The sequence below is a fragment of the Pelodiscus sinensis genome, chromosome 2, assembly GCF_049634645.1.
Source record: "Pelodiscus sinensis isolate JC-2024 chromosome 2, ASM4963464v1, whole genome shotgun sequence".
Classification (NCBI taxonomy): domain Eukaryota; kingdom Metazoa; phylum Chordata; order Testudines; family Trionychidae; genus Pelodiscus; species Pelodiscus sinensis.
The window spans coordinates 213584031-213608542 of NC_134712.1; the positions used below are offsets into that span (position 1 = coordinate 213584031).

The following is a 24512-nucleotide window of genomic DNA, read 5'->3' on the forward strand; positions in this document are numbered from 1 at the left end:
ATCTAATAACAATTGAGTTTAACTTTTCATAGAGACCTGATTCTCTCTTCGGCAAGAGCTTAGCAGTCTTTGGATACTGCCAGGGGAAATAGCCACAAGATTTAAGTGGTGCTGCACTCCTGCCTGTGCTGTATTTTATTATATAACACTTTGTAGCAGTACTTTAATTACTGAGGGTCAAATTCTGCTCTCAGACTGGTAGAAATCTGGGATAATGCATTCACTTGAACGGAGTAACTCAGGGTTTATGAGTAAACAAGAGCAATGCTGGGTCCTATTTTTCCTTCTTTGTCTATTGCTAAGCACTATTTATAAAAAGAAAGGACAATGCTGCACCCTGGTGGCATTTCCAGTGAAAGCCCAAACTCTTTAAGGAGCTTTAGTTTTCACGTATTAGAGTTCTGAGTCTGTCCCCCTTTTCATTATAAATCTCAATTTTAAGATGTGTAGAATTGAACTGTAAAATTGACTCTGGCTAGAATTTGGTATGTAAAGTCTGGCTAATGGCTCTCTGTCAGCATTTCCATTACAAACCCTTATTTCACCACTTTATAGCTCTATCAGAAATATTAACTCCAGGCTGAAGCTTGGAATGTGCAGAGACATGATCCATAAAGAAAGGCTTGGGGATTTTTTTATACATTTAAAAGAAATGTGAACTATTCAGCTATTTTCATGTATCCATGTTTCTAGAAATTAGCATGCTCATTTCATAAACAGAAGCTTTGTGTCATTCAGAACAGAAGAAGAAATATTAGTTTTCCAAATATAGATAAAATCAGGCCTGCTGACGGAGGAGTGAAAGGGGGCAACTGCCAAGGGCCCAGCGATTCAGAAGACCCCAGGGTTCCTAGTTGCTGCTGCTGGAGCCCCAAATTGCTGCCAGAACCCTATATGGCGCACTCTGGGCGGCTCTGAGGGGTCTATGTCACCGCACTCTTCAGCTGACTGCCTCCAGCCTCACCCCTTCTACCTGAAGCCCCACCCCTTCCGGGAATATGGAGCCCCTCCCCATTCCACCTTGCAAGTTTGTTGGCCCCCCTGGATAAGATGAATACAAAACAAAATTACAGGTAAAATTTTCAAAAGCATCAGTGTGACTTGGGAGCCTAAGTACATTTAAATGCTTTTGAAAATATCCTAAAGCAGCTGAGTTATTTAATTATGGGAAATTAAATAACTTGTCCTGCTCTGTGAAGTTACACCCCATATTTTTCATAGAAATATTGTGAGAATATGAATATGGCATAACTTTAGACATGTTTTATGCAAGGTGGATCATGTAAGGTATCATTGGAAAAATTATGATATACTGAATGTGATTATCCATTGTGTATGCATGTATCATTTCTGTATCTAAAGTTAGGAATATGGACTATGTAACAATTATGTATTTGGGAGACCCCCTGTTCAGAAAATGGGCCATTAGCCTTGATGGGCCAAAAGGAAGAAACAACAAGACTAAAGATACTAATCTCTCTTCTTCCTGTACCTGTTACACTGCTAAGTCAGGTGGTCCTGTCACCTGATTCTAAACACCATTTTGGACTTCTTTCAGTTTTCCACTAAAAGGAGAAAGGGGGTCAAGTTTGGAAAGCAAAAGATTCCAGCCTTATGTAAATCTTATTTAAAGGGCGGGGATGATGGCAAATGGGACTCTACTCCATTGTCTATCTGCCCAAGAGGAAAGGCTGCTTAAGAGAAGACACTGAAGAGAAGGCAATGGGGGGAGTTCAGACTGAGACAGGGGCCCAGTCTGAAAAGAGAGATAATTGGAACTCTAAGTTATGGAAACTTTGTAACCTGCCTAAAATAACATGTAGGGTAAGAAATTACATTTTGTAAACTGTTTCTTGAGCGTATTAATCTTACTCTGCATATTTTGTTTCTTTTGCTCAGTCTGTTATGTCGTATTCCCTTAAAATCCACTCTTTCTAGTTAATACACTTGTTTTTTGTTTTCTAAAACCCAGTTTGTACAATTCATAATTTGGGAAGAGGCTGTGCATACCTTCTTCCACATTGAGGAATAGAGTGGATTTCACAATATATCTTCAGGTCTGCACTCTAAGTCTGTGTCTTCACTATGAGATTATTTCAAAATAAGTTATTTCAAATAATAACTCCCAAAATAACTATCTCGAAATAAGCTTATTCCTCTTCATAAGAAGGGGTTATTATTTGAAATAACAAGGTGAGCGTCCACGCTATCAAGCCTGTTATTTTGAAATAATGGGCTTGTTATTTCAAAAGTAACTCCCCAATGTAGACATGCCCTAAGGGCAGTGGACACCTGAGTACTGAGGTAAGTCCTTCAACCTGACACTTCCCAGAATTGATCTCAGTGTTCGTGTTTTTTAGGCAGGGTGAAGCCCAGCCTGTGTGTGTGCTAGAGGATGCTAAAGAGCCTGGCTTAGCAAGACAGGGTAAAAAGGTGTCCAGGCTGACAAAACAGGCAGGCTTGGAGGTACCCCAGTACAGCAGGTAGTATCTTAAATGGGGCAACCCATCGTATGGTCTTTACCTTAACGACTTTTGTCAGGATCATCATCCTAGGATTACTTACTGTAGACAGTAGGGCTAACCTGCTTGTTTGCCTATAGATATATAAATTTATTTTTCCTTTATGGTTTTGTTTATTAAAATACGTTGTGGTAGGTTTATATTGACAGTTTAGCTATAACACGTCTTGTATGTTAAGCTAAGGTAAAGTTAGTATTTTTGTCTGGGACCTTTCACCTAGACAGTACAGTTGGCTCACATATATTCGGGACCTTTCACCTAAACAGATAATGATAAGAGAGTAACTTTCCATGGAATAGGAGCTTTCAAAAATACCCTCACACTGAGCAAGTACATTATTACTAAGAAAACGGTTGAAACCAGACCGAATAACTGGGTAGGACAGAAATAATAAATGTGATAGACAAGCACAAAAGGCCCATGGTAACGAACTGATGCATATGATAATAAGTTGAGATCAGTGGTATATTGACCTATTGGAAAAAGACACTTCACCATTAGTAATGTGAGGAAATACAAAAAAGGAGAAAAGAAAACATCCGCTATTGAATATGCACCAAACATAACAACATCAGCTTAACAGATGATAAAAGTGGCATCCCAGCCTACAGGTGGTTGGAGAAGGAGATGTAGTCCGTGGGATGTCCCAGAATAATGGCCACTGGTGATGATGGGGAAGGTGCAGATGATAAGGAAGATGATGGCTAACACCTCGGGTTGTTCTAGACAAAATGGTGTGAATATATGGTATAGAAATATAGATGTACATTCCCTATTTATCTTATGAAATTGGGGTGTTTGTGACTGTGCTACATGTATTAATAAATTATATTTGCAAATATACAAGAGTTCCTATAGTGAGTGTTGCATCTGTGCACATCAGGGTTCCCAACCACAGAATAATTGAATACTGGGCCTGATCCTGGGACAAAGGACCTCTCAATCCTAAAGGTGGTAACTGGAAATTCATAAGCAGTCTTAAATCTGGCAGAGTGAAGTGCTAGTGCATGCAGGGGCTGCTTATCTGGCCCTTGTGGTGCATGTGAAGTATAGTTTAGTATAGTATAGTATAGCATAGCATAGATTATTCTTTGATCCTGAATAATGCTGCTGCTTACATTAAGACTGGGCTACTCAACACGTGGCCCGCAACATGTTTGTGGCCCGTGGTGCAGTTTGGGCTTATGCAGGGCTCAACACACAGCCTGCAGGTGGGATCCTTTGAACATGGCCTCCACTGGGAACACGCTCCACAATGGCGAGTCAGTATAATGGTCTTCTGTTCATATGTGTTTTAATAATTAAATTTCTGGACTGTCATTGCTCATTAAAAATGCTATCAGATGGGTGGAAATCAGGTAAATATTGCATTTTATTAATATCAGCAGAAATTACTCAAATGGGGCCTGTGTGTTATGTAGTCTTGCCTTAATCTTTGTATTCATGCCTGTCGGTGTGAAAGAAGTTATTTGCATATATTTGCATGTACATGCAACCACGCTTAAGTTGTGGCTCTCCGTATGTGCTGTGAGTATCATTGTGGCCCCTGGGCTTCCAAAGTTGAGTAGCCCCACATTAAGAGAACAAATGGCAATCTCATGAAAACATGTGAAGCAGGATTTAGCATTTCATACAGTGGTTTCACCCCCAGGTAATCTGTATGCTTGTTCCTTACACAGCGTCATTGGGCTCCCGGAAGAAGAAGATTGGCCTAGTGATGTTGCCCTTCCAAGACATGCTTTCAATTCCAGACCCTCACAACCCATTGAAAATTTTGTACCAGACATCGATGAACTAGGCAAGGACTTACTTCATGTAGGTTTCCATTTTTTATTCTCCAAGCACATTTTGAATGACTGCATCTACTGCACATTGCAACATATCAAAAACAATGTTTTTAATTGAATAATATTAGTGGTGAGCCTGACTGATTCCATAGTCTGAACTGCCTTTCCTCCAAGGTACAGAAGCCCTGTCTACAGAAGAACTTGTACCAAAACTGCTGTGCACAGTGGGTAGGCCACATGTGTGGCGCATCTGTTCTGTGCAGTGCCAAGCCCAATAACTTGGGACCCTCATTTGTAGACTCGCCAATTATCTTCCGCCACAGGGGGCATGCATAAGCAGTGCAGGGGCTACTGCAGCAAAACAAAAATTCTTTTTCTCCTCAATCTCTCCTCTGGAGACATAAGTGAACAACAGGAGGTTGCACTGGCACCTAGTGGAGCTGAATTCAGGGGTGAACTGTGCAAATCTATATTCTCTGAACTACCATCCAAGTGGTATTGGGGGTGCAGGGAATTACAGAGCTAAAAGCTTGACTCACTACTCCTTGAGCTAAAGAGTCAAGCTTTGGAGCCGGGAGCTGTAACAGACTTGCACACACTGTGGGTTAGGCACTAAAGGGGATACAGAAACCATGCCATCCAGGGGTGAGATTGTCTACAAATGTTGGTGGCTCACTCTAGTGGATGTCATAAAAAAAATAAATATGTTGGAAAGATTTGAATAAATAATTTATTTAAGTACTCATGATTGGTAACAACTAAGTTAACCTTCTATCCCCACACCTGCTAGCCTTTCATAGAAACCTATTAGAAAATGCAGGGCCTATATAAGGTGATTAATAGCTATGAAATACTGGATTTTTCTGAACTTATTTTATTATAAGTGAGGCAGGCAGCACTGCCTACTATTAATACTTCATATTATAAGACTCTTTTTCAGTTGCTTATAACTTTGTCAGACTTCAGCAATTTGAGCAGAAGTTATTTTATGTGAGATGTCTGTCTGTCAAGCTGAACTGGGTTGTGGGTTTTTTTGTTTTTGTTTTTTTGAAAGTTTCAGCCAAAATGGTTCCATTATTTCCAGGAAAAAGGCTAAAGAAAAATATATGGGTTTGCAATGTTAAAAAATTCTGGAGATTTTTTTTTCTTTGAGATGCTCTAGCAGTCCGTGACTTGGAGCAGAGATTTTAAATTTGTCAGGGATGTTTGTGTCAGAGACGTTCCTTTTCCTATTCATGTAAAAATGTGTCCAAATTTGGTTAAGATATAAGCACTTGAAAAATCTCATTTCACACTTGCTCAGTAGGGACTTCTTTGAGTTCACTGGCTTAAGATTCCATCTGCCCTGGGAAGGCTGCATCCCCTTTCAGCTCCTAGTGCTGACAAGACTGTACATGCACCATCCCCTCTAAGTGACTGAGCATGTGCCACTCCAGGGCTAGAGAAAATGTGGGGCAGGCTGCTGTGGAGCAGGCTGGTCCTGATTCTAGGCACCTGAATTAAGATCTTCTCTCTCTTGTGCTCCCAGTGAAATCCCCATCCCTACCACTCCCAATCTGGTGCACAGACAGCATGGAGGAGGAAGCCACCTGACTTGATTGTACGAGGGACAAGAGTCAGACCTGGGAAATGGAAAGCAATAGATTGGAACATAGGAATGTAGACTAACTGGGACTGTGGCAGCGGTTTGGACAAGACTGGGCCTGGAGGAGCCTAAGCATGGGAAGGTTGCCTGTGCAACTTTAAAGACCAATGGGGACTGAATTAATTTCATGATCACATTTCCCCCCCCCCCCCCCACACACACACACGGGACCCATGCCTCATTCAGGGCACAGGATGGATGGGACTATACAGTATTCTGTTTTAGCCTCATGGTTCAATGTCTGGCCTCAGGCCTTATTTATTACGCCCTATTCAAACCTTGCTCTGGAAACAAAAGTGTTAATTTCTTTGTGGGTTTTTCTATAGCACTCATCACTAGAGTACTTGAGTGCTTCACAAACGTCAATTAATTTATCTTCACCTCCCTTGTGAAATGAGGAGCTGTTATCCCCCATTTTACAGATGGAAAATGGAGGCACAAAGAAATTAAAGTCAAAGTGTTCACTAATTCTGGTTACCCAATTTGACATATCTACAGCCTGATTTTTCAGAGTACTAAGCATTCTAAAACATTTTGTATATTCCAGTCAAGCACCCCAAAAAATGAAGAACACGCAGCTAGTGGCCGCCTGTGAAAAGTTTGGCTTAAGTAACTCGCCTACCATCACACAGGAAATCTGTGGCTGAGACTGGGATAGAATCCAGTTCTTCATGCATACACACAAGACTATCCTTTTTCTTCCTACAGTCCCCTGCCTCATTCACTACACACCTTCCCGCTTCTGCAGCGAATAAGCAGTGATCCTAGGGACAATAGACTCCTTCATAATCTGATGAATCTCCAGATCAGGTCCATCCTGTGCGCTGAATGAGGCAGGGGTCATGTAGAAAAAAAGTATATGATAATATAATTAATACTTTATTGTAATGCCTATAGACAAAGATACTGAATGAAGTTTGCACAGACAATCGTAATTCTGATATTTTCTAATGTTTGAGGACTTGACTTTGCAACCTTAGTATTTTTAATGTAGTTTTTGTTTGAAATAGTGATATAGTCTGACGCAGTTACCTGTGAAAATATGCAAGGTCCATGCAGCACTTGAACTAGCTCTAGATTTTCAGGCTATTATAGTTATAAATTAATATAATGACATTCATTCATTTGCATCTATATTATCTGCATTATTTATTATATCAGTCGGGAATTATACATGCAACCATTACACTAAAACCATCTTATTTTCTTCCTTTTAGAAATGTTTAGCATTCAATCCCACCAAGAGAATATCTGCCTATGTTGCTCTGTCTCACCCTTATTTCCATGATCTGGAGAAATGCACGGAGAATCTGGACTCCCATATGTCAACTAGCCAAAACTCCAATGAGGTGAATACATCATAAGGCTAACTGAAGCTGAACCTACAAGTTAACAAGATGTGTAGCTGACAGTGATCATTATCCCTAGCTGTTCAACTGAAGATCATTTTTGGAGATTTTACATGTCTGTCTGCTTCTTCAGGACAGTGATGTGCTCCAAGAAAACCAACCTAGTTTACTTTCATCAAAGCAATGCAAGAGTCAGGCCTTTTGCCTGCTCCTATTGCAGCTTTATGTGTGTGTGTATTTTGATTAACTACCTGGGAAAACTCCAGATGAAGAGAAGCTGCTGACCAGTTTGCTGCCATTTTATTCGTCTCATATTAAATGCTGCCGGTGTACCAGTCACTGCCAAAACATGATGCAGTCTCTCCCTCTAGCTGCTGAAGCCTGGTCTGGTATTTTTTTATTGTTATTTTGGGATCTCTTAAAGTGATATTTAAAAGAATGGCATTGAAATGTTGGATCTCTACAACCCACAAATAATTGGAAAAGTACATGAATGCATTTAGCTACTGTGAGTAACATACAAGGGCATGCTTTTCCAGTTGAAAACTTGGACAAATAATTTTATTTCTTCGTTACTGTCCATAAAAATGATGATGATGATAAACTGAACATTAACTAGATGAGTTTATGTGCATGTTGCAAAAAATAAGTTTAAAAAACCTCTAGGAATGTATTTTTTAAAGACTCTCTCTTCTCCACAAAAAAATCATTTGCTCATTTGGAATCAGTTAATGCAGTCTAACTTGTTTATTTCTTTCTCAAAACAATTGCAAGCACATGTTCATGATCTAGTACAGAATGTTATAATATGCAGCTCAATGAGGTAGATAGAGCTGATGAAAATCAATATACTGTTTCCCATTGTAATATATACTTATTAGTAACCAAAAAGAAAAATGTTTCCTGTTTTACAAGCAGAGAATTATCTGATTACAATGAAGAACAACTTACTGCATACATGCTATATTAGACAGAATATATTGTGCTGCTTTACTTTTAACATACAACTTATACAACACAGTGCATGAACATTACTCATATTTCATTTACTAGCAGATTTTTTTCTGTTTAGAAATTCATGAGCTGCCCTCCTAAACCACCATGTGAGTATATTGGCACACCATTATTTCTCACGGTGTGAGCGGTAATGTGCCATAATTGAAAGTCAATGTAACTGAACAATTCATATAACTTTTTAGCAGTTATTTTAAATATAACATTACATTTTTATATTTAGTATTTTTGCCTTAACTAAAATATATTTTCATTATTTTTAAAAGAAACTTTTATTTTTTTAGGACTGTGCAGAAAAAAAAATATTTTAAATCCATAAAATAGAGGCTTTCCCTAACCTAAACTTCAGTGCTGTGCCTGAATGTAACTCAAGGGAAAACTTGGCCCAATGAGTTAACCCCTGCCATAAAAGCAGATTAGGCGCTACTGCAATATAGATAATATGGGTATATCAGCTACCATTGCTTACTCCTGCGATGGTTCTTCCGATGCTATCCTACTTTTCTTGCCTCTGTTTCATCTGTTCTATCTACTGAGCCAGCTTTCATATCCTCACTCACAGCACACTTGGCAGTGGCAGGTCCCTAGAGCCAAGCTGAGCAATATATATATTTCCAGCTAAGGCAAAAAAGCCTGTGGCTGTCTTCTGGGAAAGTTCCTTGGTTATGTGGCAGACTGGCTCCGTGGTAAACTTCACCATTAGCTCTAAGCTGTTTAGCACTTAGGCTGCTGCTAAGACAGTAAGTGGTGTTATTCTACCTTTTGTGAAGACTTTCCTTTCCTGTTCCACATCTAACAATGAGACGGGCTTAAATTATTTCTGCACGATGTAGGCCAAATTATTATAGGACCAGCTGCACATGTGCAGAAGCACCTGTTGGCCTGTGCTTTTCTGTGTGCCCAGAACGAGGCCTGTTTGAAAGAACTACAGCCTGAACAGGCAAGTTGTAAATTAGGTCTGACAAGAGTGTTAGGTCCAAGGCATGCGTTCACAGGGTCTGGACACTTACACAGCACAAGGATTTTCCAAGGGGCTCAATGTGCCAAGCTAAAAGCCAGTGGTCAGCCAAGGCACCAGTCAGCTGGTTCTGGCTCTTCCTTGTTCCCTCTCCCTCAGTGTCTAGGCCCATGGATAGGTATCACTTGGTAGGTCTTGGCTTTACCTTGTTCCCTCTGATCTTAATTTCTGCAGCCCAGAGGGGACTGAGAGTGCCACCTGGCTGGTCTTGACATCCTTAGAAAAAAAATGGGCCACTGTGCAATTAAATGAACCACAATTCCTATTAATAATTTTAAAACAGTTATTTCAAACAGAAAAAAAAAACAGGCCAACCTTTCAAAATTAACCAATGGGGAAAAGCTACTGTCCAATTTAGCAATTTTTAAAACATTCCACATTTTATCTAGCACCAAACATACTTTTTAAGGACACTCAACTGGCATCACTCTCCAGCTGCTGCCAGAAGACTATTTCCTGGATACTGAAGCTCTGCAAGTGCTACAAATGGAAGGGAGGAATTAATTGTTTTTAAAATCATGCTAAAAAACTGATGTGCAGTAGTGCTAGCTATCACTTTGAAGAATGCAGTGTAGGAACAGAGCCCAGTACAATATATCTGTTCTGTTACACTCCATTTCATCTAAGCCCCATTCCCAAACCCTGTTGATGGAAAAAATAACCAGTGTACTCTTTTCCACTGCTCCCAGGGTGACTTCTATTCCCCATTTCCTCTACAGATTGTGTGTATCCTTTGGGTACTACTGCTGCATGACTAGTGATAGGTGGGGATGTGGGAACTTGATTTCAAAAGGGAGGTGCCCACTTGCACAAGTCCCCTCCCTCCCTGATATCACCATAGCATAAATAGGGCCCTTGTATGTAGTCCTATTCAGCCTTGACTTTTGCCTAAGTGAGTGCTTGCAGAATTATTGAACAACACAAATTGATAAAGAACTATTCTATTTTTTTATTTATCTGGAGCACTCCCAGGCTGGATGTTCATTACAGAAGATGCTCAGAACTTCTGAGCAGTGGAAAGGAGCAATTCCCATCTACTGTCCAACGTTATAGTCATCTGGTGTTGTGTGTCATTATCGCCCCCACTAAGGCAAGGATAGTGTACTGACAGTGTATTTGCTTCTGTACTATGAAAGTGCTGCTTCCTCTACTGATTCTATATTGGCCTGTGTGGGTAGTAACAGGTCATTAGCAAATGCCAATAGTATATTAATAATCTGAAAGTTGTTGTGCATCTAAAAGCACCCCACACAGGGTATGCCAACCCAAAGGCAGATAGATTGGGGTTGATTCCAGTGGCCTTCCCTTTGCCTCTCCACTTCTTTCCCTCATCTTCCTCTGAACAAACAGATCCAGGAAAACTACTTGTTGCTATCTTCTCCCAAGCCTCCCCTACCCATAAACTGTGCCTGCCTCTATTTTCAACTTCCACACAACTCATCTTCCCTCACTACTACTATCAATAGTTGCTCTTTTGGCCCAGCGGTCAAGAAATGGATAATTAGATCGGACCTCCTCATGCACCTTCCACTTTACACCTCACTACACCGTGACTATATCTAGCTTGTGGATATCCCGCTACTTATCTTTAAGAACATTACAGTTGCTGCACCCTTTGAAAATCCAACCTTGTCTCCTGTTTGTGTCCCAAAATACACCCAACAAAACAGGATATCTGCCTTCACAAGGTTTTGAAAATTTGGTTCTACATGCATAGAGTCCTTTCACAGGACACATACAGAGGATACTTTGCTCAAGTATTTTCTATATGCTGGACACTATCTATATCCAGATCCTCGGGATTAATTTACACTTGAGTTGTCTATGTGAATAAGCAAGAAAATGTATATATCCTGTTACTCTGCACTGCTTATATACCAAGTGTCTCTGAGAAGCATGTTTTATTGTACAAGGGATAATTCCCTCAGCTGTTAGATACAGTGCCTATTTCAATATGTGGAATAAACAACAAATATGTCATTCCAGTCATGTAGCCAGCAAAGCAAGAGCACTTATCTGTCTCACAGCAGAAAACACATCAGATGAATCATAAATCACATGGTGTGGTTGAAAAGACCAGATAAATTAATTACGTTCCTAGTGTGAGTTGAATTTGAATAACGAAACAGATGTTTCTTCTGAGAATTCTGTCTGTCAGAACCATTTTGCTAATGTTTTTCTGATGTGATACTTTCAGGAATGGATGGATTTTTGCTAGGCCTATGATGCGAATTAGACCATATATACTGTAAGTTTGAATACTTCTCATTTCATATCTTTATCTGTGATTCAAAACTATTGTTTCTAGTAAAGCCATTTGCCCAAATCCCATGGACAGAGTGGTTACAGTGTTTCAGACCTGATCCTATAGCCCTTTTATAGGCAAAATTCCTGTATTTTTTATATAGCCTCCTTCGACTTCACTGGGACTTGTGCAGGTGTAATCAGGTCAGGAATTAGCCTTTAAGGAACTACATGCTCCCGTCTACTTATTTGCACAGGTTTTGCTTTGGTGCGAGCAGGCCTTTAGGTAGGAGGAGCAGGAGCCTGTGTGAAATTCACTGAGGTTCTATGCTGGCTTCCTCCAGCCCAGGTCCTATCAGAGTGTCCCTGGTAGCAGGAAATCTATGTAAGCAAATTGCAAAGACACAAGCCCCAGTCACTGTCCCTCTGTCAGGTGATCTGCAGCATGTCATTGACTGGGGAGAGAATATGGTTAGGGCAACTCCTACGTATCCCCCATGAACAAACCCCTATTGACCTCCAGTCAAAATTAAAGCTGCTGCCAAAAACTTTGAGATACTGCTACCTGCCTTCTAATAGATTATGCTTTTCTGGGGGGGTGGAGGGGAAGGGAACAGAGAGGGCTAGGCTGGCACAGGGAGATGCTGTTTGCACCTTCCTATACTATTGGGAATTAATATCTTGCTTTATGGTTTGAGACGATAGAGCATGAATTGGTCACAAGCTGGGAATCTAGCATATTTATTTCATTTCTACAAAACCTTCAGAATGTCCTTGTCAACATCAGCATCTCTGTCTGATGGTAACAAGATTTCACTCTTGATCTTATATATGTGGATGTTTATGTTTTGAAATCAGTGTTTTAGAAAAACTGTTCTACTAAACTGCAGTCTTTGGGGGGAACTTGAGAATGATGTTTTTTATATATATAGCTAATTAAATTTTCTATGCTGAAACATACTAAAAAATAAATATATAGAATGTTACCGTCTTCCTTTGTTAAGGGAAATATTTTTAGAAACAGCATCTCAAACACTGGGTATGATTTTGTTTTTTCACATGCATTTTTCACATCCAGCTACAGTGCAGAGTAAATTTTAGGCATGCAAAATTATGCCCACAACTTTAATTGCCTTAATATTTATTGACATTATTTTGCGCTATTCATGCAGATAATTATCTTATTTCTGTGAGTTATTTTATTATATCTCAGTATACATTTTTCGAAGAAATAGTTGCAAATTGCTATTTAGTCCCATTAATCCAATTTCCATTTGTAGGTGTGATTCTACACCCAGATCCCAGTGCTTCACATTATTTAGGAGTTTTGCCATTGATTTAAAAGACAGCGAGTCAGGCCCTAAGACAGAAGATGACTCAAGGTGTATATATATATTAACAAACACACACCTTTGTCATGTATTGCTACTTACCTGTAGCTTAAAGCTTAGTATACATTATTATGCACAGCATACTAATATATGCATACTAAAAACAATAAACTAATCATAAAAACTTTAAGAAATTCTGTTCGATTAATTAAGTTCTTGAAGAAACCTGCTAAAGAAGTTTATTCCTTTATTTTTAAAAGTAACAAATGTTTATATGCCCGGAAGGTTGTATATATTTTTCATAAATGTAATTTCTTCTTTTAAACCAAAATAGCACAAGCATCAATCTAATACTGAATCAAACAGTATCCTAATCTCGAAATTGCCATGCAAGAACCTACATACCCCCTCACCTCTTTTTATATTCAATGGACGCTGACAGTGGTAAGCATCTGCTATGGTGGACCCTTTGTTTTGCTGACGTAAGTGCCTGAGGCTTGGTCTACACTTAAAACTTAAGCTGATGTAGCTATAGTGTCAGAGTGTGAAAAAGCCACAGCTAAGTCACTGAAAAGATGCTTCTGTCAATCTAGTAATAGAGATGTTAGTCTGGTCTTGCTGAAACAAAAGATAGGACTATGCAGCACTTTAAAGACTAGAAAGATGGTTTATTAGGTGATGCGCTTTCGTGGGCCAGACCCACTTCCTCAAATCAAATTTACGAATGGGCCTCAACAAAGATGCTAATTATCTTACCCATTACAAAGATAGCTTCCACAATTATCACCTCTAATATCATTATCTCATAGACATTAACTTTGCTCCCTTATACCCCCTCTGTTCTAAAATCTAATTTGTCTATTTTATATGTGTTCACTTTTTTTGATTGTATCCCTTTGGTATATATGGTCATGCCAATTTTCTTCCACAATTTGATCTGAGGAAGTGGGTCTGGCCCATGAAAGCTCATCACCTAATAAACCATCTTGTTAGTCTTTAAAGTGCTGCATACTCCTGTCTTTTGTTTCTATCAATCTAGTTATTGTCACTTAGGGAAGTGGAGTTCTACCACAATGGGAAAAGCCTTTATTTGCTATTAGTTGCTTCTATACTATGAGTCTTTGTCTACATTACAGGGTTTTTGCACAATAAGCCTTTTGTGGAAGAGATCTTCCGCAAAAACTTCTTGAGCAAAAGCACATTCTCATCTCAAAAGCACATCGCAAAAGTGATGTGCTTTTGCGCAAGAGAGCGTCCAGACTGCATGGATGCTCTTGCACAAGTTCTGATTGCCATTCACAGAATGGCCATCAGACCACCTGTGCTTTTTGTAATAGGCTCTTGTTGCACACACACCTTTTTGTGCAAGAACTCTTGAGCAAAACGGAGTTATGCCTCGTAGAAGGAGGTATACCTACACCGCAAAAAGCCTTCTGTTCTGTCGATTGAGGTGTGGACACTCTGCCGGTTTTTGTGCAAAAACCTTGTAGTGTAGACATAACCTGAGGTTATAGCTATGCTGCTATAGCCCCCATAGTGGAGACATATCCTTAGCCTACTCTGAGAGAATTCAGTGGAAGAGTGGCTATTGATTTCAACAGCGGAAGGCTTAGTCCCATAAATGTGTCGACATAAAGTGCATGCAAATCATATTTATAGGTCTTTCAGTGAGGTATTTGAGACAATGTTATATATCAATAAAATTCTTGCAGTGGATTTTATTGCATATTTTGGACTAACAAAAGGACATTCCCATCCATCGTTAATAGTATTGTACAGCAAAGCTAATATAAAACACAATTTCTGCCTATCTCTCTCACTCATATCACTATTTTTTCCCCTTCAGATAAAATGTTTTATTGGTGTTAAAAAATACATGTGGAGCTTACTCCTGCCTTCCATAGACACACTGAAATCAATGGGACATTTTGGATGCTAAAGGAAGGCAGACATAGTCGCTTATATGGATTACATGATATTGATTGATTATCATAGTGTAGATCTTTGTTTTTGAGAGGATGCTAGAGAAAAGATGTTGCCTGGCTTTAAAAATATGGTTTTAGTTAAAATGAAAGATGGGATTATAGGAAGCTTTTGGGGAAATTATGTTGGAGTAAGAGGAGTGTATTATACTTGAACCTGCAGAATTGATACATTCACAGAAATTTTATAGAGGAACTGAATGTAGATACAAAGTAATTCTAAATAGCATTTTAATACTGATTAGTAGGGCCCAACCGAATTCATAGCCAAGAAAAACACATCATAGACCACAAAATCTGATCATTTGTGTACTTTTACCCTTTATACTATACAGAATTAATGGGGAAATCAGTGTTTCTCGATCTAGGAGTCCTGGCTAGGAGGGGAGTTTCAAGGTTATTGTAGGGGAGACATACTATTTTCACCATTACCTCTGTGCTGCCTTCAAGATTGGATGGCTGGAGAGCAACAGCTGCTGGCCAGGCACCCAGCTCTGAATGAAGCAGCAAAGAAGTAAGGGTGGCAATACTTTAACCCCTGCTGATACAATAACCTTCTCCACAGGTCCTTTTGGGGTCAGAACCCCTACAATTACAACACTGAAATTTCAGGTTTAAATATCTGAAATCATTAAATTTACCATTTTAAAAATAATTTTCCATGAATTTGATAGAGCCCTACTGATTAGAAAACAATCCATATTGTTTCACTGAAAGGAAAAGGGAAAATAGGTAAAGTTATACCTGTGGTAAAGTCTTTACAGGTAAAGTAACTTTACAGGTAAAGTTACCCCTGTACGTCATTGTAACTCCCAGTATCAGTTTCAATAAAAAATGCAGAATGTACAGCACTGTGTGGAAGGAAATTCCTTTTATTACATACCAAAAGAAAACCAAATGGTGTTTGTTGCTGTTAAATGTTTCAGTGTACTAGGGTGCTTGATCATGCAAAGTGCTCTGAATGCTAGGCCTAGCCAGCAAAGCATGTATTTATTGAATAGTCTATTGATTTCAATGGACAACCCAAGTGCTTGAGATTTAACACGTTTTGCTGGAATATGGCAGAGTACTCAGCACTTTGCAAGACTGAGCCTTTTCCACAACCCTCTGCACAGTGCAGAGCCTAGATATCACAGCAGGGCATTGGGCAGGAGGAAGAGGAGAAGAAATCTCCCACATGCCAAACATCAGGAGTGGAGCCTCTCTAGCTGGTATGTCAGCATAAGAACTAGAGTTGACTCTGGAAATTTAGTTGCCAAGCTGTCGGCAACATGAAATGAGGTTGTGTAGTGAGTAGGGGAGCCTGTGCAGTGTTCTTTGTAAGCTGAGCACTTGTGAGGCCATGCAGGAGAGATTCAAATGCCACCTAGCTGATTAGCAGAGTGCCCACATCTAGGTTTTTGTTTTTAATGGCAGTGGACATGTATCTGCCTTGGTGCACATAAAACATTCTGCACAAGGGTGGAAAAAATTAAAGGGAACATTGGTCCTGTGTCCAGAAGAGTGGGCAGAAACTGAGACAAAGGGCCCAATTTTGGTACCTGCACTAAGTCTGAGTAAATAGACTTTGCACAAGCAGGGAGGTGGGCACAGTCAGTGATGTCAGGGAAGGCCCCCACTCCCCAGGCTGCAGAGCAGTCTCTTGGTGGTGGCATTTGCTGCATCTGCATAATCATAGATATCCCAGCTGACCTCACCTACTGTGTCTTGCCTAGGAGTCCTTGCAGCAGGCTCCTAACATCCTGCCTCCCCTTGTGCAGCAGAGCCAGAGGTGAAAGGAAGCTGGTACGGCGTAACAGTAAGAAACTGGATGAAGTAGCTTTTAGGGTATGTCGACATGGACAATGTTGAAGCGCTGCCATGGTTGTGGAGTCACAGCTCCAGCACTGGGAGAGAGCTCTCCCAGCACTGTAATAGATCCACCTCCGCAAGGGGAATAGATACCAGTGCAGGGAGCGTGGCTCGTAGCATTACTGGTCTACACTGCCATTTTACAGTACAGAAACTTGCATCACTCAGGGGGGTGGTTTTTTACACCCCTGAGCAAGGAACAGTGATGTAATGGTACGTCTACACTGTGGACTAAAGTCAAGTTAAGATATGCAACTTCAGCTACATTCATTGTGTAGCTAAAGTCAAAGTAGCTTAACTCAGCTTTAGCAACTGGCTACACAGCAGGAAGTCGAAGGAAGAACACTTTTCCTTCCACTTCCCTTGCTCCTCATGAAATGAGAGTTACAGAAGTTGGAGTTAATTTTGAAAATTATTTTAAAATAACGGGCTTGCTGTGTAGATGTGCACTCTGTTATTTCAAAATAACATGAGTAATTTTGAAATAAGCGTTCAGTGTAGACATCGCCTCAGTGACAATTTAGACAAGCTCTCTGTATCAAAGTCATGTAATGGGATCCATGAAATTAAGTGTGTTGGAATGGAGATGGGAAGTGGAGTAACAATACATCTGTACTGGTAAGAAATTTAAATTACTTTTAGCCCTGAGCAGAATTTGATTGGGTCTGTGGTCTGTCTGGATTTCCCTGACAAGGAGGTGAGGTGCTGACTTTGTCCCTCGACACACTGATTTGTAAAATAACATTTGCAGGATGAAATTCACAAAATATGTTTGTCCCCTTTGCTCTGTTTGGAGAAACTGCTAGGACTTTCATCTTGTATTAGATGATATTTGTTATTCATCAGTTGCACTCTGTATCTGACATGCTGCTACTTCAGTATTCAGAACTAGAGCACCTTACAAGCTAGAGTGGGTCGAACCATCTCAGCATCACCGTTGATGCAACAAAGGATGGTGTGTTGTTTTGCATGAGAATTTATAAGTGTCCCTGATTTGCAGGAACATCACTGATTTGTACCATGGTTTTTCCTTATTAGAAACCAGGGATTAGTGTAGTAAAACATTAAAGATTTTGAAGAGCTTTCTTTGTTCACACTATTTCTATTTTCAGCCACAATCTTCCTCCCTTTTCAATGACTGACTTGCCTTTATAATGTTGCTCTTTACTTCCATTTCAGAGAAACGTGTAAAATTCCTTAACATACAGATTGAACCTCTTTAATCTGGATTTCCCTAGTTTGGCAACACACAACTTGATCCTGTGAGTGCTCCAGGCCTGGATCCTGTGGGTGCTCCAAGCCTGGAGCACTCATAGGAAAAAAACTGGTGGCTTGGGGCCAGGAGTGTTGCTGGACTAGGGAAGCACATGCACAGCCACAGCAGCAGAGTCCTCGCTGGACCACAGCTGGAGCAGCAGAGATGCAGCACTGTGGGTTGGAGCAGTAGAATGCCAGGGGAGCCAGCGGTTGGGACCAGAGGGGCAAGCATTGACCTTTCCTGGTTAGGCAAATTCCCTGGTTCAGGACCAGTCAGGTCCCTAGCAATGTTCATTCTACTCTTTTCCATCCACGGGTGGTTTTTCCATCTGGGGCAGAATAATTTTTATGCACACCGAAGCATGTGCAAATGTGTACCACCAGTAGCAATGCAAAACCTAGCTGTGGGCACTCTGCTAATCAGCTGGTGGCATTTGAATCTCTCCTGTGCGGCCACACAAGTGCACATCTTACAGGGAACACTGGTACCAAGTGTGCCAGACCAGGGATGTTCAACCTCTACTGATGTCACCAGCTGTAGGGTCAAATGTGCAATTCCTACTGAGTCAAAGTCCCACCAAAATAGAGCCCTTCCCTCTCCAAATAATTTCCAAATATAATACTGTATGCCACAAATGGCCAGCAGCAGTCTCTGTTCTACTCAGATTCTTTACAGCTCCCATCCCTGAGTGGCAGATCCCAAGAATAATCTTAATCCTCCTTTTTCCTCAGTTCCTGCAATACCTCTACATTTCTTTGCTCTGGTTTATACTTTCCACTATCAACCTTGGTAGGATGGGCCAAATAGCTTTCCAGTCAAGGGCCACCCCTTGCATCCAAGTTTAAACAGATGAAAGCCATACATGTACAGCTTCCTCCTGCCTGTATATTTTGACATAGATCTTGTCCTGTTCATATCGCCTCTGCCCCAGCCCCCCAGGGAAGAGCAAAGGTTCAATATCAAATGTACACTTTAAATGAGATACAGTGCCAAAAGAGGCTGCCTCCATCTGTTCACAGCACATCAAAACCAGTCAGTTTCACACCCTGGCATTTACTCTGGTTGATGCTCCCAATTATATCATTTGTGCCCCACATCTCTTGCTGCTTAGATATGATACACAAGCAAGGAGTAGAAGATTGTAGGTCTGAATAGCCTGGATGAACTAACATGTATTAAATTAGCCAAAACTAGTAACTCTTGATTCAGCACCTAACTCACTAAATATAGATTGTTGAGCTTTTCAGTGGCTCCTTTGAATTGCTTTAAGGTGCCTTAATGCAGTAAATGGTGATTCTGCTATTGTAGAGCACCCTTCAATAGCTGTAGGGCTAGCTATACCAGCTTTACACCACTCTCCTTTCTGGACCAGACTAGGGATGAAGAGAGGGGGATTCTGGCCAGCAAAGTGACTCCTTGAGAGGTGCGGTTCACCAGTAGAAGTTACTGCAGTCTTGCGAGCTAGAGTGATCCATGGTGAACCAGAAATCAGGATCCAGAGAAAAACCACAAATTGATCAGCCCTGGAGAATATTAAAATTAAAACTCTGGGCCAGTGCGCCTCAACTTTTTTCCTTCTGAGATTCAAAATCCATACATGGTTTCTTGCAATGCTCCACCCCGTCCGGCAACCCTTTGCAACTACACAGCAAAAAGCATGCTTGAGTTAAGGTGTTGGCAAGGGATTTCTAAGATTTGGTTGTATGAGATGACTCTAGGGGCTCCATGTCCGTAAGAAGGGGCAGAGTGATAATCTTCTGGTACGAGTCACCTCCCGGCCCAATGCTGGCTACACTGAAGTGAGGAGTTCCATTGTAATTTGAAGGCAGGGAAGAGCAGGGCATGAGCTACCTTTTGCTTTCCATGCTCAGGCACCTAACAACTAGGTGATTTTGATGTTTCTTGAGTTGGTAGGGTCCCACGCCCTCCCGCCATTGCTGTCTTCTGCTTTGCACCATCAGCTGAGAAGTGCTGCTGTAGATTACTAATCAGAACCAGACTAAGTCAGCAATGACTAAAACTGTACCTATCTGACGCTCAGTTTACGTGTTAGAGGTCTCAGCCCCAATTCTAATAGACAGGTGTCTGTTTCACTAATGTCACCATTACAACTGACACTACTTATAGAATCATAGAACTGGAAGGAATCTGAGAGGTCATCAAGTCCAGTCCCCTGCCCTCATGGCAGGACCAAGCACTGTCTTAACACTTAACACCCTGGAGGTAAACTCAGTCGAGGTCAAAAACTGGATGCAGGATCAAGACACTGATCTACCCTCCCACTGGAACAATGATTGGGGGTGGGTGAAGATCATTGCTGCACTTGCAAGAAGGCTTGTGGACTCGATCCAGTTAGAACAGTACCTAAAAGTGGACATCAGTCTGTAGGGCAGTCAGGCAGGCGCCTTTCACAAGCATTACATTCACTTCTTTTTTAAATAAACAGAGAAACTATGCTTGAAGTTAAGATATGAAGGTGGCATTTCTTTTTCTCTTAACATATAGATATGTTTTTTATAAAGAGACAGTATCACTTTGGCACTTAAATCAACAGGGGGCACACACTGATTATTTCCTTTTTTGACTCTGATTCTTTATAAGTTCTTTTCAGATTGGTGTATTTATAGACCCTTTTGTTCCAGTTCATGTACAAGCTCTGTTTCTGACTTTGGGTTTAGGTGGGGTGTGTTTGTTTTTTATGCAATACTCAAATGACTTTGAACAGCTTTAAAAGCATGATGTCTTTGAATGTTCTAATAAATGAAAAATCATACCTTCCAAAATGATGTCTTATAAGTTGAAGTGTATACTATGGGAATGTTTCAATATTATTATTGTTTCTTAAAGCATCACAATTTGCTTTACTTTGTGTGTCTTTTAAAGTCTGTACAACATTATGTATATATCTTCAGTCTGAGGTTTCAATCCTTCATATACTTACACATGTGAGAACTTCATTCACTTCAGCAGTCCCATGAATGAGACTATTCAAATGAGTAAAGTGTTGCAGGATCAAACCTTTATGTAAATTGATTGTAATAATGAGGACACATGGTTAGTAACAGCACTCAGACACCAGCAAATACCGTTTGTGTTAATGTGGATACATTTATATCCAAGTTATTCAACATTAACATAAATTATTGCTTCTATAATTCATGTATATTATTTGTAACTGAAATACACTAGTCCTGTGAAAGTGTAGTTATCAGGAAAAAACAGTCTTGCTTTTTTATAGATTATTTGCATTTAGCATTCATTTTAGTTATTGAGGTAAAGTTAGTTTCATAAAGAGGCAAAATGTTAGGTGAATTGTACAGTTCCTAAGTAAGCTGCATATTGTACATTTGACTTTTGAAACTAGAAACTAAGTTTATTCAGATGTAGTATCTTAAATGCCTAGAAAGGTTTGTTTCTTTGATTGATTGATTGATTGATTGCATATGTAAAGGAATAAACATTAATTACTTTGAAATTTTATTGTAGAGCTAAATGTACATATAGCATAATGTGGGGGGGGGGGGGAATCATGTGAAAGATTAAAATTAGAAATCATTACATAGCTGCCATTTTGGCTTTATTTTGTTTGCAATAGTTACAGTAGATACCAGTCAATAACAGAAACTTATATCAGTGCCTGAGTTTGCCTGGCTTCTCGTGGTTAAAATAAGTTTTTGCAATGATAAAATTGCTCTTATAGATTTCTGTGTGTTTCTGTAGAAAGACAAAACTACATAAGGTTTTTTAAATAAATAGAAATATGAAAGTAATAGGCTTAGAGACTGCTGTGGAAATACTATATGAAATAGGGTCTAGGTTTCAAAGTATTTAAAATGTGGACTTAATTCATTCCTGTATACTGAATACAGTTAAATTACGCCAGGGATGAATTTGCCCTCTTAAGTCTACAAATTTCAATGTCAGGCATCTCAGGTTTGTATAGCAATAATATAGTTTAGTAATTAAGCAAAGAAAGATATTACTTATGGTAGTGTGTGACCAGATACAATTAATCCTAATGACATATTAGTTTTCTCAAATTTTCTTTGGGTTATTTTTGATGCAAAGAATGAAAAGCAAGTGTCTTAGTGAAATAGGGATATGTAAAGGTAAGCACAATGTTGGTACGAAAGTTCCAAAAATAAAAAATTAGGCTTCAGTACTCCAGACATTTATGAACTCCGCAGAATAACTGAGATGACTCAGAATAACTGGGATGACTCATATATGTAAAGATAAGCATGTGTGTATATGACTGTAATAGGGTAATAGTTCTGAAATCTGCGAGATATGTGACTTTTAAAAAAGCCTTGTAAAAAATGATGGTTTTGGTGGTGGTTATTTTGAACAGTGGGCCAGATTCTGAATGCAGTTGCACTGATACAAATCCAGAATAACTCCATAGGTTTCAGTGGAGTCAAAAACATCAAAAGCCATTTCAAATTATTTTTACGTTCTTTGAATTACATCCACAATTGGTATAAATCAGCAGAGTTCTGTTGATTTCACTGGTGCTATCTCAAATTATAGGTGAGGAGCTGGTCCCTTCTATTCTGGATCAAGTCACTCAACGTAACATTCAGTATGACTTTATTTTACAAGGTAAAAAGTTACCTACGGTGCAAACTGTATTACCTAGACTTTATATCTATTCACAGGACATGATTTCACTGTGTCACTTCATACTTGAAATTCAGTCTGTTATTTTAATATCAGGGTACAAACAAGAAAGGTGCATGTATTACTGTTTCTTTTAAAGGTGTGTGATTATTTTTATTCAGGGTGCCTAAAAATTCCTGTTAAATGCTCTCTATGTGCTCCTCATTCAGCATAAAATATGTGAAACATGGTGCCTATATTATCTACAAATGTACAGAAAATTTACTAGTGATTTTTCTAATTGTCACTTCTTGTATTGGTTTTTCTATTTAAATATGCATTACACCAAAGGGCTACAAAAAGAAAACTGTGGTATATAACACGTATTATTCCCTCACTGTGCCAGAAAACCTGCAGCGCCTTGTTTAGCTGCTAATGGCCCCATACGCAGTGGGAAAGCTCTGTTTCTACTATGCAGGATGGCTGGAAAGTGGTGCAGCCACACAGGGATTCTACAGCTTGTTCTGATTGTACTCTTGCTCCATGCCCAAAATGTCTCCCTATGCGGCTTTCTGTTCTAAGAATTCCCTGAGATAGGGCTATTTTATACTGACTTTAACTGAAGTTCCCTACAAAATATTCCCTTTCAAACATGCACCTTACCATATAACATATTCTTTAGCTTTTACAAATACAGGTTTATAAAGGTGGTCAAGTGCAAAAAGTAATCACCTGTCAATGGACATATTAAAGACAAAACTAAGGAACACTGAGGGTTTTAGATATTGTGTTATGTCAGAGTTACAGTCCTTTGGAATTGAATGTTTTGCTGCTGGCAGTGCTAGAAAAGCAAAGTTTTGTATTTATTGTCAGATGCTGAAGGTTCGATATGAAAAAAACCCAATATAATAAAATGTCACAGTGTCAAGTTATTTTCACTTGTGCACATACTATTTCAAAGTAAAAGAGCAAAAATGGTTTGTATATTTAAAACTGCTTTCCCAGAGTTTACTTCACTTTTGTGGCTATAATTTTCTTTTACCTAAAAATGTAAAATGAATACAAATGCTGTAAGGAATGTATATTAAAAACAGACATTTTGCAAGATTGATTTTTAGTTTTTATGTTTTGCAATTACTTTTCCTATGTAGCAAATATACAGTATAAAGTGAATACAGGCAGTCCCCGACTTACGCGGATCCGCGGGGGAAGCCAGCAGCGGGACAGCCCAGACGCCCCCGCGGCTGTCCCGCTGTCGGCGTCCTCAGAGGCTTTGCTCCCCGTCTCCCTGGTCTGCTGGTCTCCAGCAGACCAGGGAGACGGGGAGCAAAGCTGCGGAGGACCCAGGCGGCGGGACCGCGGTGCGTCTCGGTCCGCCGCCCGCGTCTTCCTGGTCTGCTGGGGTGGGGGGGGCCCAGCTAGTACGTCCCCCCCCCCAGCAGACTAGGCTTTTCTCCGGACGCCTGTGGCAGAGCAGCTGGGGCGCTGCCGGTTGGTCCCGCAGCGCCACTCTGGGCGCTACTGGAGCAACCCAGCAGCACCCCAGCTGCTCTGCCCCAGGCGTCCTGATTTAGCCGCTGCTGAAACTGACCAGCGCTGACTACAGGAAGCCCGAGGCAGAGTTGCTCTGCCCCGGGCTTCCTGGAATCAGCTGCTGATCAGTTTCAGCAGCAGCTGATTTGGGGACGCTTGGGGTTCTTAAGTTGATTCTGTATGTTAGTCAGAACTGGTGGTCAGTTTCAGCAGCGGCTGAATCTGGACGCCAGTTCCGACTTACATACAGATTCAACTTAAGAACAAACCTACAGTCCCTATCTTGTACGTAACCCGGGGACTGCCTGTATATATGTACAATTATATATCATTATATGGACAATTATTTACACAAACTCTTCCTACAAACTTCTAATTG

The 24512-nt window shown here is 40.2% G+C and overlaps 1 protein-coding gene across 3 annotated transcripts in view; it reads left to right on the forward strand.

Annotated features, from left to right (window-relative positions):
- The window catches only part of CDK6 (cyclin dependent kinase 6), a 210773-nt gene extending 187066 nt beyond the window's left edge, over positions 1–23707 (forward strand). For all 3 annotated transcript variants that reach the window (XM_006114476.4, XM_075922365.1, XM_075922366.1), the window contains exons 7-8: positions 4202–4337; positions 7172–23707. In XM_006114476.4, coding sequence (XP_006114538.1) covers positions 4202–4337; positions 7172–7318 — 283 coding nt within the window. In that variant the 3' untranslated portion in view covers positions 7319–23707. The remainder of the gene's footprint in view (positions 1–4201; positions 4338–7171) is intronic.
- The last annotated feature ends 805 nt before the right edge of the window (positions 23708–24512 follow it).